The 22131-nt window shown below is 37.3% G+C and overlaps 1 protein-coding gene across 5 annotated transcripts in view; it reads left to right on the top strand.

The window, feature by feature from the left end:
- LOC127621438 (smoothelin-like) overlaps nucleotides 1–20110 on the top strand; it is a 106284-nt gene extending 86174 nt beyond the window's left edge. For 3 of the 5 annotated variants that reach the window (XM_052095039.1, XM_052095027.1, XM_052095056.1), the window contains 5 exons: nucleotides 3251–3314; nucleotides 3550–3705; nucleotides 3796–3913; nucleotides 7190–7341; nucleotides 17610–20110. In XM_052095039.1, coding sequence (XP_051950999.1) covers nucleotides 3251–3314; nucleotides 3550–3705; nucleotides 3796–3913; nucleotides 7190–7341; nucleotides 17610–17772 — 653 coding nt within the window. In that variant the 3' untranslated portion in view covers nucleotides 17773–20110. Of the gene's footprint in view, nucleotides 1–3250; nucleotides 3315–3549; nucleotides 3706–3795; nucleotides 3914–7189; nucleotides 7342–12375; nucleotides 12540–17609 lie in introns of all 5 variants that reach the window. The other 2 variants (XM_052095047.1, XM_052095032.1) reach the window with 2 other exon arrangements.
- The last annotated feature ends 2021 nt before the right edge of the window (nucleotides 20111–22131 follow it).

The raw sequence follows: 22131 nt of genomic DNA, 5'->3' as shown, positions 1-22131 counted from the left end.
TTAATTGCACAAGGCAAATAACATAAAAATTAAATAAAAAAAGCACAATTGGACCCACTTTTTATTAGGTGTCTTTAACTACTATATACTTAAGCATTTGAAACAATGTACTTATAATGTACATACGTGTTGTTGCATTGTATGTACTGTACATTTAAAGTTCCTGCATGTAATTACATCTGTAGTCAGACTGTTAACCTTATCCCTAAACCTACCCCAACCCTTACCAAAACCCTAAACCCGCCAGTACCTCAACCTCAGATGTGAATGTTGTGAGAATTTTTCGGAACAACATGTAGTTACACATTTAATAGATTGTATTGCATGCATTTTTATGTCAGTACATAGTTAAAGACACCTAATATGAAGTGGGGCCGTGCAATTCTATAATTAGCCTACATTTTCGTAGAAAGGAGGCATGATTGCGCTGAAATGAATGACAATAACTTGAAATAATTGTACCGCAGTGCTATTTTGGCACATTTAGCACTTGGTTCAACTGGAATGCAAGTGGTTAATGAAGACACAGGTATGCTGAAGTGGCACAACTGTTTAGTAAATTCACCCCATTTTATTTCAGCATGATGACATAAAAATGACTTGACTGTGGGGACATTTTTGGAAATGTATATTACCTGATTTATTAGACGTATCACAGCTGTTCTGAGGTGAAATGTCCCCTGTTTAGCTCTAAAAGCAAGATAAAAGTTTGCCCTAACAGGTGAGGTGAAGATTAGGACTCTGTTGAGATTTAAATGAACAAAACCTACCTACCTTACTACCCTAAACCTAACCGATAGTGTCATAAAAAGCAAATGTGAGATGAAAAATGCAGTTGTTGAAGTAACTATGTCATTTTGTGGTTCTTCTATGACACCTTTGGCTCATTTGTTTGACTCGCATGCTCTTCAGGGTAGGGTTGCACCAGCTGTGCGTAAGGTCTTAATTAAGTTGGGACGTAAAGTTCACACTAAGGGCTTAGTAACTACTAGATAGTTTGTAACTAAGTCAGTGCTTAATTCGGTTGTATGGCAAAACTTAGCTAGTAGGTAGTAAGCTCTCCGTAAAGTGGCGCGTATTCGCATAATATGATGTTTACCTGAATTGATCCAATAAGCAGCCTTCAAATTTGAATACAAAAGTGTTCAAATGCTGTGCTTTTCAGTTTTATCGTGTTACGGTTGATGTTCAAACCATGTTTTCTCACATAACTGTCAGCTGTTATAAATATCCCCATTTAAAAACGTAATAAATTATATATTTATTAAATAGGATATTATTCAGGAACTGTATCTAAAATGCAATAAATAAATAGGCTGTAACAATTGACATTTATTCGTTTTAATATCCTTATATTTTGTATTTGTTGAAACTTGACACCAGGTGACGCACCCAGAAAGTGCACCGTTAGATCGGTTTCATGCTAAAGACCCACAAAGAAGTAAGATTTTTATATAATGTAAATATAAATGAGTGTAAATGTCAACATCATCATATATATCTAAAGGATTGAAATCTGTCATGAAAAACATGAGCTCATTGAAGTCATTAAATATCAGTCTGCTTTTTTATTCCCACCGTTAGTCCTGCTTGAAAGGACTACCAAAAATATTTAGTTCATACCTAGAGTTATGTTCTACTTAAGCTTAATGGTGCATAAATTGTGAATTAGTGCCCATTTACGCCACAACTAATCTAAGTTGTAACTTAAATATAGCTGGTGCAACTGGCCCCAGGACTCATACCCAAGTAGGGATGAAACGATTAGTTGACATTATCGACAACGGCGACAATATTCAACATTGTCGAATAGTCATCTGATTTCATTTAACACAACATGAGATCATTTGAAACTCTGATGACGTGGGAGAGCTGCACTTCAGTTCGTGCTTGATTGAGGAGAGGAAGAAAGAACAGCTCACAGTCCAGATGCTCTCCAAACTTTCCAAACAGATTAAGGTGATGTAGATCGCAGAGTATTATAATACAAAAATGCAAAATAAGTAAATACAGAAACAGTGTCGCCGTACCTGGTGTTCCGCTTGAGCAAAACTTGCCTGTCAGAGCATCTAAAAAGGAAACACTGCGCTGTTATATACTGTATTTAATGCACCCTTTATTAAAGTTCAAATAATAAGGAAGCGGTCTGTATAAATAAGCACAAACTCCGAAACTGGCATTTGTCTGTGCAGTCAGAGTTATATGAGTCGCGTGAAAAATAGCGCAAGAGAGTTTCAAACTTCTCCCGGCTGATTCACTGTCTGGAGACCCTCATCACTGGCGCACGCTTGCTGCAGCTAGATTTTGTTTATAGTGATTGCTCGCGACAGTTATTATGTGCATATTATGGTGAATAATATAGCTCTGAATAGAAGAAAGATTTTTTTTTGTGAGTTAAAGATGGATCGAAATCAAGTGAACAAAAAGGTAAGAGGGTGTAGTCTTAGCCCATTATACAATACAACATTTTTGGCTTGTTTTTCAATATAAATATCTAAAACTCCTTGTGTACATTTACTTTAGCACATATACTGCAGAAGAAAACATTGTTATCGGATAATTTTGAATATAATATTTAATTAATTTTAATATTAAAATATTTTAAAATATCTAAAAATCCTTAAAACGAGATACATTTACCTGAGAAACAACATATAAGATATTTAGATTTAATTTTAGAGCAAATATCTTGAATATGAGTAAAATAAATTCTGTACTGCACTGGGCAGAAGTATGAACAACTGAAAAAATACACTTATCAAAATAAACTTCTATTTAAGATACATCCTCTAAAAGCAAGTCTAAATATCGTATATGTTGCTTCTCAAGTCAATGTATCTTATTTTAAGGATTTTTAGACAATGTTAAATGGAAAACAAGACAAAAACACTTAATAACAATAGGATTTTATTAATTAAACAATAAAAATCCAAGTAGTTTTTCTCCTTTAATTCAGTGAATATCATTTAGAGGTATATTTAAAAGATGATTTGTCCTTTTTATTGTTAGTTAGCATGTTTAATGCAACCTGTTATGTCTGGGCACAAGCTGAATAATAGGTTAAGAGCTAATGATTAATCGTTGCAATAATCACCCGAATAGTTGAATAATCTTTCTAATAATCGTTAGATTTGTCGATTATAAAAATAATAGTTAGTTGCAGCCCTATACTCAAGTCATTTGCATCGCACATGTAATGCTCTATCAGTTCCCCTGTCAAACCTTCTCTTTTCTCTTATTGTCTCATCAGAAGGCACAGTGCAAACTAAATCCTACAGCTACTCCAGTGCCACATCCACGAGAAAGATTGGCAGGTAAGTGGCATGAAAAACTCATTACAAATTCTTGTAATGTAAAAAAAAAATAAAAAGTTTCATATGTCTGTTTTCTCATCTGAGTAATATATTAGAGGTGTGTTTGCGAAAATTAGCATCACTTAATATTGCACATACTAGTGTTGGGTATTTGCACAAACCCCATTTTATTGGGGGGTTTTTTATGCTCAGATATACTTAAATGTTTTGTTTCTCTCTCTCTCTCTTCTCCAAGTGTTTTTGACCGTGAAGATGACACACCTCGTAGTGGAAGCAGAACATCAGCTCTTGAGCGCAGACAGGTAGAGAGAGCGGAGTTGATGAGATCTCAGACTCTACCAGCTCAGGCACGAAGAGTCATGATTGAAAAACTTGAGAAAGACACTGGAGGGTGAGCTTAAAGTTTTTTTTTTCGAGTGTTTTGAGCACATTTAGTTCATTGACGTGCCAGCTATTCAGCAACATCTCTTTTTCCATATAGCAGTTCAGCGATTACAGTAAACAAGGTGCAGCGCTCCACAAGCTTTGGTGTGCCCAATGCCAACTCCATCAAACAGATGCTTTTGGACTGGTGCAGATCCAAGACCCGTTCCTATGAGGTAACAGGAGTGAATCAGAACCTGACTTAAAGGGATAGTTCACCCAAAAATTAAACCTCAGTCATAATATTGTTGTTGATCCAAACCTGTATGACTGTGTTTTTTCCATTAAGTTATTTAGCAGAATGTCTAAGCTGCTCTTTTTTTATTTAACAAAAGTATAAAGTGAAGTAAGGTCCTTTTAAAAAGGACAAAAAGCACTATAAAAAACAGTCCAAATGATTTGTGCAATTTATTTTATAAGCGTACTTCCGGTTTTATACAGTATGTGGGTTGGTTGTCGGAGATAATAAAATGAAAAAAATAAATAATAATAATACAAATACAAATAATAATAATAATAATTAAAATGTAGTTTAACACACATATATAAGTTTGTAGAAATGTAATCTTTGTGTCCATGTTGGTTTCATAAATATTTGATAAACATTTGCATGTTGGTTACACCACTTGATTTAATGGACAACAAAATGTTTTTAAAACAAAATTGTTCCACTGATTATTTTCAGAAATAATAATAAAATATTATTCCAAACAAAAAGAAAAAGGCCCTGGAGAAAAAGAAAATATTATCAAAATATTAATAACTACAATTATTAATATTGACCAACACAAAATAGGTATGGTTTTAAAGCTTAGAAGCTGTACCAATCAATGCATGTAGGCATTATGACCAAAACTTAGCAAATGCTTTGAAATTTGCAGACAAATCAGAAGTGTTCTGTTTTGATAATTTATTACAATTTGTGCACTGTACATATTATTGTAATCGGTAAAAACATCAAAATCATCAAATATCCATGTGTCATATGTCATTGGAATGTTCTCAAAGAGTAGAGTTTTACTCACAGACAAAAATAAAGCAAGTAATAGCTAAGTACATGTCTTTGACATACGTGTAATGAAGTTTCACTTATAAAAGGTTAAGCCGCGGTTTCACTTATAAATTCACAAAGAATAAACAGAACATAAAATACATACAGTGAGGAAAATAAGTATTTGAACACCCTGCTATTTTGCAAGTTCTCCCACTTAGAAATCATGGAGGGGTCTGAAATTGTCATCGTAGGTGCATGTCCACTGTGAGAGACATAATCTAAAAAAAAAATCCAGAAATCACAATGTATGATTTTTTAACTATTTATTTGTATGATACAGCTGCAAATAAGTATTTGAACACCTGAGAAAATCAATGTTAATATTTGGTACAGTAGCCTTTGTTTGCAATTACAGAGGTCAAACGTTTCCTTTAGTTTTTTCACCAGGTTTGCACACACTGCAGGAGGGATTTTGGCCCACTCCTCCACACAGATCTTCTCTAGATCAGTCAGGTTTCTGGGCTGTCGCTTAGAAACACGGAGTTTGAGCTCCCTCCAAAGATTCTCTATTGGATTTAGGTCTGGAGACTGGCTAGGCCACGCCAGAACCTTGATATGCTTCTTACAGAGCCACTCCTTGGTTATCCTGGCTGTGTGCTTCGGGTCATTGTCATGTTGGAAGACCCAGCCTCGACCCATCTTCAATGCTCTAACTGAGGGAAGGAGGTTGTTCCCCAAAATCTCGCAATACATGGCCCCGGTCATCCTCTCCTTAATACAGTGCAGTCAGCCCTGTCCCATGTGCAGAAAAACACCCCCAAAGCATGATGCTACCACCCCCATGCTTCACAGTAGGGATGGTGTTCTTGGGATGGTACTTATCATTCTTCTTCCTCCAAACACGGTTAGTGGAATTATGACCAAAAAGTTCTATTTTGGTCTCATCTGACCACATGACTTTCTCCCATGACTCCTCTGGTTCATCCAAATGGTCATTGGCAAACTTAAGACGGGCCTTGACATGTGCTGGTTTAAGCAGGGGAACCTTCCGTGCCATGCATGATTTCAAACCATGACGTCTTAGTGTATTACCAACAGTAACCTTGGAAACGGTGGTCCCAGCTCTTTTCAGGTCATTGACCAGCTCCTCCCCTGTAGTTCTGGGCTGATTTCTCACCTTTCTTAGGATCATTGAGACCACACGAGGTGAGATCTTGCATGGAGCCCCAGTCCGAGGGAGATTGACAGTCATGTTTAGCTTCTTCCATTTTCTAATGATTGCTCCAACAGTGGACCTTTTTTCACCAAGCTGCGGCAATTTCCCCGTAGCCCTTTCCAGCCTTGTGGAGGTGTACAATTTTGTCTCTAGTGTCTTTGGACAGCTCTTTGGTCTTGGTCATGTTAGTAGTTGGATTCTTACTGATTGTATGGGGTGGACAGGTGTCTTTATGCAGCTAACAACCTCAAACAGGTGCATCTAATTTAGGATAATAAATGAAGTGGAGGTGGACATTTTAAAGGCAGACTAACAGGTCTTTGAGGGTCAGAATTCTAGCTGATAGACAGGTGTTCAAATACTTATTTGCAGCTGTATCATACAAATAAATAGTTAAAAAATCATACATTGTGATTTCTGGATTTTTTTTTTTAGATTATGTCTCTCACAGTGGACATGCACCTACGATGACAATTTTAGACCCCTCCATGTTTTCTAAGTGGGAGAACTTGCAAAATAGCAGGGTGTTCAAATACTTATTTTCCTCACTGTAATACAAATACATAAATTACATATCATTACTAGGAGGAGGGGATTCCCATTAAAACAAGCCCTCACTCAACTTAATCAGATGCATTAATCATTAGATATTCCACACGAAGCACAATGTGCACACAGCACATAATGTGCTATCTGGTTAAAACACATTCGCTTTCCTGGATCAGATGACTTGCTATGAAATTATGTAGTACGTTGTCCAGTGTCATGGAATGCTAAACCAATCGTATTAGGATTCACTGCACCCAGAGGTGGATGTCATCCAAATATGGGCAGAGAGGATCATTCAATCTAATTGCATAGTGCTACCAGGAGAGTGTTTATTTGTTTGTGTGTGTGTGTGCGTGCGTGCGTGCGTTTTCAGCAGTTTCTTAGGCTGAAAGGCTCATAATTTTTCATAATGTAAGTTTTCCAAAAATTATACCAAACAATTGCTCCTTTACATTCTGTGAGACTAAATTGAAAAAGAAACTCACTGCTAAAATGATATCCTTGTCCATTGTGAAAATTCAGTGTAGCTTTGTACGAAGCACCGACATGACATTAACTATCATGCAGATTTCCATTTGAGATTAATGTTTTTTTGCTCATGGAATTTTGCTGTACAAAGGTGAATGTGACTACACCTTTACAATTGTGCCTGTTGCCAACTGTTGCTCTCTTTGTTTCATGCATGTGATGAAGAATGTGGACATCCAGAACTTCTCGTCCAGCTGGAGTGATGGTATGGCCTTCTGTGCTCTAGTGCACAACTTCTTTCCAGAAGCCTTTGACTACTCCAGCCTCAGTCCCAGTAACCGCAGGCACAACTTTGAGGTGGCCTTCAGTACAGCAGAGTGAGTCATATATGCATACGTTGCATTATCAAATGGTCTTCAAGATGCATTGTACAATGATATATTTATAAATACATTTGTTAACATAATTTTTCAGGTTATTTTTTTCTGTGGACAATAATTTTGACTTGCCATTTAGTTTGTAAAACTTAAAGGGGAAATGCGTGTACACTAATGCACTACAGTGGAAGCCTACCAGGCAAGGGGACAACTTTGCCAACAAAAAAGTTTTTAAGTATAATGGTAAATGATCTCCACTTATATAGTGCCTGTTTTAACCTTAGAGGTTACCAAAGCGCTTTACACTGTGTCCCATTCACTCACTCACACACTCATACACCATTGACGGCAGAGCTGCCATGCAAGGCGCTAGCCTGCCATTGGGAGTAACTTGGGGTTCAGTGTCTTGCCCTAGGACACTTCGGCATGTGGAGTCATGTGGGCCAGGAATAAAACCGGCAACCCTGCGTTTAGCGGCTGACCCGCTCTACCTCCTGAGCCACAGCCGCCCCATACTCACAGCCAAAAAGTAACCTTGGCTATGTTTGGTTATGTTTCTATGTTACGAGTTAAAATTATTGTTTTCATAATCAAAACATTGCCACAGATTAAGCCATTGACTTAAATTGTGTTTATCCCAGAATATTCCTCCCGGTAAAGACATTTTAGAAAAGGACATTCTATAAGTAAAGACGAGTCTATTTACTATGCAAAGTGTTATCTCTTGAAATCCTTGAGTTTTGTTGTTTAAGTCTGTTTCAGTAATACAACCGAAGCTTGAATCATATTTTAATTATTTTATTCACTTAAGTCCACTTAAATGAATAAACATTAATTACTAGCTTTCCAAATATTTATTATTTGCATTTCTACTTTCCTTCCCCTCCCCAGCATAACATAAAGTTTTTGCATTTATGCTCCTTTTGAATTGAGAAACATACAGCCGGACACTAAGGAATGACCACAGTAGAGTGTCTCCTAATGAAAGAGCATTAATCAAAGACAGTAGAAAGAGTAAGCCTGAACCTGCTTCCTCTCTCCTTTCCTTCTGCCTGGTTGATCTGTCCCCAGGCAATTCCCATAGATACTCTCTAATTTTATGACTATCTCCCTTAATCTAAATGTGAGCACTGGTTTATTTCACTTCCCTGGCTGTTGTCTCTATTAAAGGCACAATCTGAAATTGCTTACATTTCCGGCAAGTTATTAGGGCTATTGTAGCCTAAGACAGCATTCACACTGATTTAATAGTTGGAGGTCACAAAGTCTGTACGTGGTCACCAGTTCCTAATCAATTACAGTTTCCAGATGTCTTCCTTCTTATTGGTGATCGCCAAAATGCACACGGTCATTTGAACAAATTTGAACTCTTCTCAACTTCTTGATTTCGCCACCATTTGCTGTCTCTCAACGGCGATTTTAAGACTTAGCCCCAGGCCAACCAGTACTATCGTCACTTAATTAAGATTCCTGAGCAAAGCTGATTCGTTTTCTATTGTGTCCCTCCCACTTTTAAGATCATTTTGCTCCCTTGCTGTTTAGAATGGACAGTATATGAATTGGGACGCAGGATAAGATTTTCTTTTTTCTTTTCTTTTTTTTTATATAAGCTTTGTTTTTAGTCTCTTGCCGATTTTCTGATGTGATATTAGAGTGTTTTACAATCAATATCAGATGGTGTCTTCGAAGAGTACGGTCTGCAGTGCTGCAGCATGTTCCCTCCCATCACCTGTATCTCTAAGCTTCTGAACTTTAGATGCATTTTAGCTAGATATACTCAAGCAGGCTGTTTTATATTCAGAAAAACATTGTTTGTCTGGTGATTGAATAGTTAAGAAGCCCATCCACTTCACTATTTGCATTGCTATTACTGTCTTTCCACATGTCCATGTTCACAAACACATTTGCATAATGAGAACACTGGATGGACGCAGAGTGTTGCTTTATTTCATGTTGTTTATGTCTGCCTGTGCACACGTATTTGTCATCAATGGAATCATTTACCCAAAAATGGTAATTCTGTCATAATTTTCTTACCCTCATGTCAGTATAAACCCAGATGACTCTCTTTCCTCTGTGGAGAACAAAAGGACATTTTATGCAGAATGTCCGAGCCACTGATTTCCATAAAAAAAAAGTGGACTGTGATTTTTACTGCCAAGCTCCACAATGAAAAAAACACCATAATAATAGCTCATATGATTGCTACACTATATTCCATGTCTTCTAAAGTCATATGATAGCTTTGTGTGAGGAACACACTGAAATATAAGGTATTATTTGCTGTATATCTGAGAAGGTTATAGCTGCAGGCATAGCTCCAAAAAGAGGCTTGAGATCCAAATCGCCATTAAAGATATGGGGAGCCCCTAACCTAATCCTTTCCCTAACCATAACACTTTTGGAGTAACCCCCCCTTTTGGAGGCCTCTGTTCTGCAGTTGTACCTACTTGGTAAATCTTTTCCAAGTCCTTTCACACTGGCAGTTTAGTTCGAAACAGAGCACGGTTCACGTGAAAAATTGGTAATTTGAAAGTTGTCATGCGGACCGGGGTGCACACCATGGTACCGAACCCGAGACAACCTGTAGGAGGTTTTCTGAGTTCGGTTGCAATGGAACTGTAGAGCGATTCGCGTGAATGTGAAAGCAACTTGGACTCGGGCGCGCACTCGTTCAGAAGTAAAGTAACCTGCTCATGCGTTTTAGCCAATGACGACATCATTAGTTTCGACAACGCACGAGGATCCCAAAAAGTAATGACACCACAATGACATACAAGTACAATCAACACTATAAATACTGTCTGTCTATCTATCTATACACCTTATAAATACTATATATAAGTACTATTATAGGTTATAAATACAGGGTATAATAGGAGATGATAGTAGTGATAATTTTGGACACGAGCGCGAGTAAGCGTACAGTGTAAACAAAAATGCTAATGAATTCCTTGCAATCAGCTGTCTCCTCAAAAAACACCATTTGCGAGCAGCAGCAAGCCACCTTCCCCTGGACATCTGATGAGTTATGCCATGAAGCGCACATATATGCAGTTGTCGTTCACTCTGCTGTGCATAAAGTCACCAAAATAACAAAAAAACTAAAAGAATGATGAGTCGTGTTTTATTCTCCATGCGTGTTTGTGATGACGTAAGATGAATGCAAATGGACCAGGGTTCGATAGAATCAAGTGAGTGTGAAACCTGACCATCGCCGCATGGGTCACCGAGAACAATCGCACTCCGAATTGGACCGCAGCAAACGTGCCCAGTGTTAAAGCCCCCTAATTCACGCTTCCGCATATTCAAACTTGACGCAGCACGATCAGTCATGTGTGGGACATGTCCTTATCACTTTTTGCTTTTACCAATTTTGTCCCCACTTCTTTTTGAAATAGCTTTCACAGGTTAAGTGTCTAATGCAGAGTTTTGTCATGTGTGTTATAAGTGGCGATCTAGTGCTGAAGTTATTTTGTTATGCATGTTAATGTTATGATGAGTGCTCGTTTCGGCTGTTATCAGTGGCGTTGAATGACCATGTATTGTAACTGTTCTAGACAAGCGCTTTATTCGTGCCGCAACACACTCTCTTTTCCAGATAAATCGCAAAGCGAAATGCAAACAGATGCTATCAAACCAGTATGATTACACTAGGCTGGGCTCAGACGAGTACAATCGAACCAGTGCTATCTGCAGTCGTGCTCATGTTTACCAGCAAAAGAAGGATTGAAGCGGTTGTCATAATGAACCAGCTGCTCAGATATTCTTTTCAACATCACAATATCTTTATTTTTATATGTTACAAACATTCAAACAATCGCTAAATAAAATTTCAAAGCCGTTGCCGTCGGAGCTGACTGTTTTGATGCAGCAATGTGGCCATGTTGTCTTACGTCAAACAAAGAATATACAAACTAGTCAGTCCACTCATGCCTTCTCCCATTCCGTCCATCACTCATTCCAACCACTTCCGGTGCTGGGAAAGTCGAAGGGATAGGTTGTTAGAACCTTCTTTGCTTCTATGGCGAACTCAGAATCCCATGTTGCATTGCATGTATTCAATATGGCAGTGTGCATAGGTGGATGCGCATTAGCGATCGCATCTTATCTATCATAATCGATCATTATACACATCTAAAAACCACATTATATTTGTTTTATTATATATTTGCGGTGAAGTGTAAGGTGAAATAATTTCTTTTTTTACAGCGCGCTTTAAAGAACTCACGCTGGGGTGTCCGTCAGTACAGAAGACCTCACATGTGAAAAGGTTTCGTATGTCAATAAGACTGTTTATCAAAACAGTAAAAGATTATTTGACATTATCTGCACATAACCTAATTAATATTGAGTTTCGCCACTTCATGACGTCGCCCACAATAAAAAAATTTCCCCACCACTTTTTAAAATGAATTGATGCCATTGGTCATGTGACATGCGAGAACAAATGATGCAATGCTTCTTTGTGTGGCGTATTTGATTAAACGTGACAAATTAAATTTAAGAGGTACAGCGAAGAGAGAGTTTTAGTGAATTACAACTTAAATTTTGTTTTTCAATTTCAGACTTGGAATAAGTAGTATGGAATACTTTTATGGTGTGTGTGTGTGTGTGTGTGTGCGTGTGTGTGTGTGTGTGTGTGTGTGTGCGCGCAAGTGAAAATCAACTTTTGTAGAAAGTCATACAGGTTTAGAATGACATGAGGGTGAAGATTGTGAAGCATGAAAACACATTAAAATATGCTGTAGTCACAGAGTTTAATGTTGGCTTTTTTATTTTGTGTGTCTTATGTCTTTCTCCTTACTGCTCCTCTTATCTCACTGTCCTGTTGGCTGACACTGGCCACCCCTTCTCTATTTTTCTCTTTTAATTCTACATTTCCATCTATTTTATATCCCACTTTGATCTACTGATCTGTTTTTTCTATCTTCTGTCTTTTGGTTTAATACTTCCTCTCTGTCTTCCTCAATGGATTCCTCCCTTTACTTCCTCCTCTTCCTCCTGTTGCCCCCTTCATTGCTGTGAGAGTAGGAAGCTGGCAGACTGTCCACAGCTTTTGGACGTGGAGGATATGGTGCGGATGCGGGAACCTGATTGGAAGTGCGTGTACACGTACCTCCAGGAATTCTACAGGGGCTTGGTGCTGAAGGGCCTGGTCAAAACCAAAAACTCCTCCTAGGGTCAAAACTCAAACGGTGAGAGCCAGAGGTGGAACAGCCCAGCCAGTCTTGGGACTTGCAAAAGGGCTGAGTATTAATTGAACGCAATGGTGGATGGAACAAACAGTCCTTTGATGATGTGGCTTGAACTTTTAAAAGAAGATGCTGTGTATAAAATGAAGAAATTGTGTACATAAGTGAAAGGCTTTATAAGAATCCATGCTAGCTAACCTGATCTTTAAAAAATGCAATGTGTTTAGAGTAAAAATGGCCAAAAACACAAGAAAAGGTTTGATAAAAGTGCCATGAGGTTGCAAATCAGATTCAGTTGTGTAAATAATGAATGAATTGACCAGACCAATTCCATTTTTTTTTAAACAAACCAACGTGCTTTAGGGAGTTACATTTTAAAATGACTTTTTTAGCATCCTTTGTTTGAAGATGCCACTTGGTATGATATTTTGTTTGTCTGATGAAATGACATTCATGCATTTTTAAGTGTAGCTTAAGTGTTCAAATACTTTTTAGGGCCCCTGCATGTTAAAATGTATGCATTAGACCCAGTAATACCAGCTAGATATTTGACTTAAAAGCTAAGGCCTTTCTCAGTCTTATCTGTTTCTTTTGGTCTAACAAATGCACAATGACACGTAATGGTCTTTATCAAGGTGTTGTTTGTCAGTTTCTGGGGATTAGCGTAACAAAATTTTGTGCATCTGCCAACTCACCGGGTATGTTGGAGTAAATGAAACTGCAAACAGCACTGAAGAAGCTGATGTCCAAACATGGTCTTACTTATAGACTTGTCAAATGAGACAGACAACAGGATGAAAGCCTGGCGTTTTCAAAAGCTCTGTTTTAACTACCAATTTAGAGACAACGTCAGAAACAAAACAGATTCAAACAATAATCTTTGGTTGCTTTCTGCACATGTTAAATGTTCACTGTCACATCGCCGATTGGATTAGCACATGGTTACAGCTCTATGTTTTGTCTCTACCAGAAACTTGACTTAAAATGTTAGCAAAAGGATGACTTTAAAAGCTGTAACAGTTTCATTATTCCACTTTATTGCCAGTAAGTAATCAATAAGCTACAGTGTCCCCAAAAAGTATTTAGCCACTGAAGACACACTTAAAAATCTATAAATGTAATTTCATCATATAACAAAATATCAAACCAGAGGAAAAGAAATATAGCACAAACACACTGCTTAACCAGAAAATCTCACTAAAAGAAGTATGGAAGTACAGTATATTATTGAAAAAAAACATTGCATTTTTGGGGCAGCAATTTAATTTGGTTTTATATTGCTGTGAATATCTCAACTGAAAGAATTTCACACAAAAATCATCATTCAGCTAAGTTTAATTGAGTAATCAAAACTGTCTGCCATACATTGAAAATACTGCTACTAATCGGAACCGAATGTGATGACAGATTGTGTTAAAAGTTTGTTTGGTCAGGTCCTCTCCCTGTTGTGCTTGGTCAACACCCGATTGTACCACTTAGTGGTGACACATAGTAGCAACAAGTGAAGACTGTGCATCGGCACTGCTGCTTTTTCTAAAATGCAAGGATGTGCAAGGTTGAATTTTCCACCAATTTTGAACTGAGTTCCAATGCATCCTGGAAAACCTGGAATTTTGCAATACAATTTTCTAGTCATAGAGAATTAGAAAAATATCTCCTAGAAAAAGGAGACAAACTCCTCCTTTGTCCTGGAAAATGTTTTAGTACAATGAAACTGAAAGGTTAGCTTTCGAGATTAGGACTCGGAATGGGTGTCAAATACTCAAATTTGTATCGTTTTGTCACTTCCGGCAGCTACGCATTGTGAAACAACATCAGCAGGTGACTGTCAAAGTCCTGTCATATAATTTATTTGCTCATATGCGGTCATCTCTGCGCCGACTTATTGTATTGATTTAGTGCAAAATAGGATTTTTTTCTTTTTTTTCTTTCCAACATTGCTGTTATGTAAACTACAAAAACATTTGTGTTGTAATCTTTAGACAATGACGATGGTCGGACCGCTTTTTTATATTTATGAATTCACATCCCGAGATGGTAACGTGGTGATGCGGCCATTATACCTCGGGATGTGAATACATTTTTAATAATTCAACAATTGGATTTTGACACTTTATTGATATAAATAAAATATAGATTTTGCTTTTACCACGGTTACCACATGTAGGGCCCTATGATTTCCACGATGCAGAAAACATGGACGGAATCACTGAATCGAGTCACAAAAATGGTATTAGTTATAAAGCGCAGAATGTCATGGAATTTGTGACAAATATTCATGTTTCAATGCACAGTTAATCAAATTAAAATCATGATATGTCTTAGTGGGATCATAAAGCCACAAAAGGCTGAGACGTTAGTAAATAAATATATCATCTGCATGTGCTGCATGCTTCAAAATGAATATGAAGCCATCCGCTCATACACAGAAAACACCTCATGATGAGCATCAAGCATGCTCCAATGTTAATTCCGTCAGTTAAATCACTTAAATCAATTGACAAAGGGCTATTTGATTTCGTCAACGATAACGAACATGTGATGAAAAAGATCATGACAAAAATCAAACGATTTAAAGCATACTGTTGAAAATAACACTGCAAGATATTAACAGTTCAAGATATAAATGGAAGAAACATCTAGAGAAACATCTGTTTATAGAAGAAGATATTAGATATGGATTCACCTAATCCAATAATCCAGTGTTTTGGGGATTTCCCCACTTGAGCTGAACACCAGCAAATGAGCCTCTTTAAATCGGGTTAATTCCCTCACTTAAATGCATCCTATTTATACATCACTATATCCACAAAATATGTTATATTACAACTTACATCTGCACAGACAGTTAGGCGAATGAACAGGTGAACTTCAACAAGTTACGCACTAGTCATAATATGCATAACTTTTTGCATGCGAAGCATTTCAGAACTTGTGTTGTGAACACGCTGTTTTTGTAAAAAAGACACACTGCACGCAACACAAATGCAAAAATTGGCTTAACAGGAACAAACTAATCAGTCTCTAAAGCATGAAGAATTCAACTTCTAACGAGTAGCTAATACTTCAGTATTGTAATATGTCATTCGTTACAGTTTGACACACATTTTGCGAATTATCAACTATAAAATATCATTTTCGTTGACAAAAATGATATGCCATTTTCAACAGGGTAAAAATAACTAAAATGAATGATGAAATATTGGCTAATTTTAAAGTACATTTTTGTGAAAAGACTAAAACAAAACAAAAAACTGTTAATGCTTTTGCCCTCTGTATGTGTGTATTAGCGACTATGGTACATTAGAATAAGCCACATAGTCACTACTAGAGACCACCAGGCTTCTTTACGGGCACTAAAAACCTGTGCATTGCACAAAAATATCTCATATTACTGTTCCTGCTCGCGTGACATCTCTGACTTTCTGATCAGTTTGTCACTGCTTTCGGCCAATAACAAAAATAGAAAAATGCTACAAATTTCTGGTGCTATTTTGTGATTGGTTGGGGCGGTACAGCCCACCCTCAATGTTTGCAACATATAGCCCAATACCAAATTGCTTTTAATCAATGCAATTTTTTTTTTAAATTCCATATTTTTTTAATGCTGTGTTTGCCAAACGTATTATTGGGTGGGCAAGGCTCATGTGTGGGTGGGCTCAGTCTATCCCTGCCCATGCCTACATCCGGCTGCACGTACACCACAAACACACGCACAACAGTGATTTCATGTTAACGATCAAGTGATGGAGAAAGGACCTCTTAATGCTAATTTTATGTACAAAACTAACCCATGTGGGGCTTGTGACAAAAATCATATTCTTTGTAGCCTTTGTAAGGTGGAATTGAATTACCACAGAAGCAAGTCAAGACTTAACTATCACCTAAAGGTCAAACATATGATACATGGCACTGATGATGGTCCGTTCGTGTAATGTCTGCTGCTCAAAGTTTCGCTGGTGTTGAGCTATGCGTTGACACCCTGACGTGCATCATGTGAATGTGGCCAAAGGGCTTAACAGAAATTGCTAACACTGATGTGGATTCATAATTGCTGGATAGCCACATCCTTTCAGCTGATTAATATTGCAGAGGATGAAGGTTTAAGAGATTAAATATGCATTAAATTGAATACGCAAACCGAAATGTTTAGTGTTACTTAAATTGGTGCTATTTTAGGGCATTTTTATCTTTATACCATAGATAGCACATAAAATGTCCTTGAAAAGACTGAAAACCCCGTTTGAACCACTAATGTTCTATAGGCAAAATTGTTAAGTGAAATATAATAGATTGAATATTACCTGTTAAAAAAAAAAAAAAAGATGGAATTTTAAAAAAACGTAATATTTTGGAACTGAACTTTAGAGGGTGAATATTTATTATTGAATGTTTACTGATATATTTTTATGTGAAATGTTCTCAGTTAAATTAAACACCCCAAAATACATGTACTGTTAACGCAAAGCGTTTTTTAATTATTATTTTTAATTCAAGCAATTCAACAGGCTTTTTTGTCATTAACATACTTCCATAAAGAAGGTTGTTAGATTTTAAATGGTAAAACAACAGATAGACTTATATGAAGTGGTATGCTCAACCTATTTTACTTCCATAATTTGACACATTTCCAAGTGGAACCGGATTGTCAATGAGAAAAAATAGTTGTAGGACATGGTATGACTTCGCCATACAAATGCTCTGGAAGTGGCTTTGGAAAAATGTGTATCACTGGTGTGAACCTAAAGGGGAACAGACTTCGTACACCACTAAAAATCACCTTAACACCAGTTGGTTAAAAGTCTTCGAAAAGTGAAGTTATTTCTGTGAAAAGCTCTAGCAGCAATGACACTTGATTTGATATTGCTATATAATACAAACATATATAATTCAAACGTTAAGTCTAATGTTAGTGGCCAAATACTGTTTTTGGGTCACTGTATTTGCATCAAGTAGTTATGCTGCACCCTGTTGGTTAGTCATATGAATTGCATTGTGTTTTAGTTTAGAAATCACGCCATTTGTATCGTGTTTCAAATTGTTATAATTTGTCTCTCTGTCTCTTTAAATTAGGGCCTATGCTAATTGTATGCCCCTGGTGGAGGTGGAAGACATGATGATAATGGGTAAGAAGCCAGACTCCAAGTGTGTCTTCACGTATGTTCAGTCACTGGTTAACCACCTACGCAAATATGAGATGATGCGAGCTCGGGCTCAGCAGGCCAACGACTTCTGATGCTGCAACATGGAGGCACGTCTTGTAGTCCAATGACATCTGGTTATGCTAGCTTTACAGGGAGATAGAATTTCTCCCCATTTTTAAAAATGAAATAATTTTTAAAGGATTAGTTCACCCGGAAATACAAATTCTGACGTGGGATACAAAAGAGATTTTAAATAATGTACTGGTTACTCTTTTCCTTTCAATTACAATAATTGGGGACTGGAACTTTTACACTTCAAAAAGGATGCAAAAGTAGCGCATTAATCCAAGTCTTCTGAAGCCATATGAAGGCGTTCCGTGAAAAACAGAACTGAATAGAAGTCATTGTTCACTCTAAATCTTGATATTTGCCCTAGATTTCTTTGGTGCATCCAATTCATAAACCGATTATTCTTTGTTCAAGTAGCAGTTATTCTCCAATTCAAAGCTCACTAGAGGATAAAATGAGAGATTAATGACTTAAATTTTGGTCTGTTTCTCACACAAAGCTATCGTATGGCTTCAGTAGACTTGAAATATCTTGCACGGTCATACGGAGGAGACATATGAACCATTTCACATTATTTTTGATGTTTAAAAGCTTTTGTCCCTATTGTCATTGAAAAGGAATGGATAAAAGCAACCACATTGTTATTCAAAATTTCTATTTGCATGTTCCACGGAAGGAGGAGAGTCAAACTGGTCTGGAACATGACGGTGAGCAAATAATCATTTTTGGGTGAACTATCTCTTAATTGTGTTTACTTTCCAGACAGATCCAAAGAATTCCTCCTATAACAGCTGTAATAAGCTGTAATTACATAAGTTTTTTTTACTGAGTTTTGTTTGAAGGTGCAGTAAAAAAAAACTAAATCCGAAAGGTAACTACCAAAATGTTGTATTAATGGTAAAAGAATAATAATTCAAGTTGTATTTAGTGTACTTCCCAGCATTTTGTTGATGTCTGCTACTTGATTTCATGTGTTAATAATGAAAATATGGTTTTATGTTGATTGCCCATATCTAGTGTTTAAAAAAAACGTTTTTAACTGTTTCACATGGGCGGCCTGGGTAGATCAGCAAGTATTGCCGCTGGCTACCATCCCTGGAGTCACGAGTTCAAATCCAGGGTGTGCTGTGTGACTCAGCCAGGTCTCCTAAGCAACCAAATTGGCCCAGTTGCTAGGGAGGGTAGAGTCACATGGAATAACCTCCTCGTGGTCGCTATAATGTGGTTTTCGCTCTCGGTGGGGCGCATGGTGAGTTGTGCGTGGATACCGTGGAGAATAGCGTCAAGCCTCCACACGCACTACATCTCCGCGGTAACGCGCTCAACAAGCCACGTGATAAGATGCGCAGGTTTACGTTCTCAGATGCAAAGGCAACTGAGAGTCGTCCTCCGCCACCCAGATTGAGGCGAGCGCATTGGGAATTGGGCATCCTAAATTGGGGAGAAAAAAGAAAATAAAAATAAAAACATTTCACGGTACTGTTGCTTGTTAAAGGAGTTCAGACCTGCATGCTTTTTCACAAGTTTACTTGAATTTTTTGGTTTCGTCTCAAACAATTGAGATTATATTGCCATATGAATGCATTATTGTCTTAATTTAAGAACTTTGCAGGAATGTTATTCTCACTGCTTGTTATGACTTCAGCCATTTATTGCAAGATGCATCTTAATGACTGTTTTTCAATGCATATTTCTTGTAAGTAATTGAACGTTTGGTTTTTACACTGAACACAGACCATTTCCATGAGTTTCTCCTTTTAGTATAGAACATGTTCATTTTTAAATGATATACAAATACACAAACAACTGCATTTATTGTTGCACTTATGTACTGTCCTTATTTATGGAGGAGAATATTTTTAATTCATTTATATACAAATATATAAATAAGGTTGGTTCATAAACTTAATACTTAAGTCAGCCCTTAATACATAAGCTGAATTTCTGATTAAAGGGTCTGTTTCTGTACAGACCCGATCAAGAGAAAAGTATCATTTAAACAGTGTAGCCTATATTAGTAACCCTTATCGAGTCATGCCTGATTATGACACCTTGAGAATAGTAATGTTTTACTAGTAAATTCTATCAGAAAAGGTCATTGATATTTATATATTTGGTTCTATAGATGGTTGTAGTTATAATTACTTTGATTAATGACTGCACATAATTTAATGACAAAAGATGGATTCTTGAAAACTAAATGCAAAGCTACTGCAACAACTAAAAGTGACATTACTTGGTACTAGTAAGGAAAATGAGCATTCACAATATGCTAATAAAGTTATTTGTACAAACTTATTCAAAACTTCTTGTTCACGCAGTATTTCAGTACATAATTTCATATAATAATCATTAAAACCGTAAATTATACCAATATTGTGTTTGTCATTTATTGTACCACCGTATGTTCTCTATGAAACTGGAATTCTAATTTTAAAGCATGTTTTATCATCTTAATTTAATGACTGCAATAATGAGTTTACATTTAATTTGCTAATATCAAAATAATGCAGATCTTCTTGAGCCATTTTAAGTTCAGAATAGCAGATCTCATATGCATATCAAGAGTAGAGAATTAGCCTATAAAAGTGATTCAGCTCTGTAAAGCTCTTAAATGTTTGGAGTAATATCTTTATTCCCATTATGTTCTGTTTAATAGAGCTCAGTGCCCCTCAGCCTTCTGGGTTCCGGAAGTATTCTCCCCATTCATTTCTTCCATATCCGCTCAGCGCGCGTAGCCTCTCTCTCTCTCTCTCTCTCTCTCTCTCTCTCTCTCTCTCTCTCTCTCTCTCTCTCTGCTATTGACGTAAGGTGCCGCATACATTTGCAGGTGCGGTTATTTTAACAACAGTAGCGGAGACACGGTGAGTAGCAGTATAGATGGATACTAGCATCTTTGGCCTATGTCGAATGAAGCAAAGTGAAACTATCTTCATCTGTCTGATACATTTCTCCAGTGGTTCAGCTAAAGCAGGTTTGTGACAGAACAAGTTAACCTGGCGCTTATATATATAAAAAAACATTTCCCCCATCTTAATTGGCTCCATAAATCAGCATGTTATGAGCCTTTCATAATAAACAAACAGATATTTGTTCTAATTTTGTGAAAAAATAATAAAAGATGTCATCATCTCTGGCATTGATGGCAAATAAAGTCAGCCAAAACTTTGAAATGACTATTTTTCCTAGTAGAGTTTTCTGCTGTTGAGAGCTTTTCCATTATTTTATAGTCAGCCTATTTACCTGCGATCCATCCTAAATAACTTCTTCCAGTTCATCAATATGATGAAGATCATCAAATTCTCATGTCACACCAATCTACAGTATATGTAGTATACAGTATTGTTATGCTGCACTGTGCTGTATGTTTGTTTGTGTCACTTTAAGGAATACACTGATCAGTCACAACATTAAAACCACTGATAGGTGAAGCGAATAACATTTATTATCTCGTTAAATTGGCACCTGTCAATGGGTGTGATATATTAAGCAGCAAGTGAACAGTCAGTTCTTGAATTTCATGTGTTGGAAGCAGGAAAGGTCAAGCGTAAGGATCTGAGCGACTTTGACAAGGGCCAAATTGTGATGGCTAGATGACTGGGTCAGAGCATCTCCAAAACTGCAGGTCTTGTGGGGTGTTCCTGGTATGCAGTGGTATACCTACCTAAAGTGGTCCAAGGCAGGACAACCCTGTGAACCGGTGACAGGGTCATGGGCGCCCAAGGCTCATTGATGCGCAAATGAAAATATTTTCATTTCATTTAAAAAAAGAAATGTAGTTGCAAACATCAGTTACAGGGCCAAGCCCTAAAGCTATTTTATAAGCACAATGCAAAGAGCACTGGCACAACAGTCAAACCAGCATAAGCGGGAATCAAACCAGGGTTCACCCAATAATTTGAACTGGAACCCAGTGCCCCAACCACTTTTGAGCCGATCAGAGGTGTAATGGCCATCGGGAGAACCGAGCATCGGGTGGTTCGGCCGCGAAATGTGCCAAATTGGCCGCGATACGCAGCAATGAGCGACTGTGTTATGCAGAACGGACAACAAAACGGCGCCGCGATATGCAGAAAAGGACAGTGAACATTTGGCTCAACCAACAGTTGGGCCAGTTGCCATGTAAAATCTCGGGCCGATTTCTCTTCCCAGACCAGTCCTGACCACTGCACCAATAGTTACAGCTTCTTGTTTTTTTATTGAAGCATGAATTATGCAATACAGTACAGTCTGCATTGTAGTAAGCACAATATAAAGATTTAGAGATCAACAGAAGTACACATTTTAAAACTGCTCTTTCCTGGACTGACACTCACAACCTTTCGACTTGTATTCCAGTGTGTTAACCACTGAGTTGACACAATTCAAAAGTGCCAAAGAGA

Source organism: Xyrauchen texanus, chromosome 3 (genome assembly GCF_025860055.1).
Source record: "Xyrauchen texanus isolate HMW12.3.18 chromosome 3, RBS_HiC_50CHRs, whole genome shotgun sequence".
Lineage (NCBI taxonomy): Eukaryota > Metazoa > Chordata > Actinopteri > Cypriniformes > Catostomidae > Xyrauchen > Xyrauchen texanus.
This window is presented reverse-complemented; position numbering and strand designations above follow the sequence as displayed.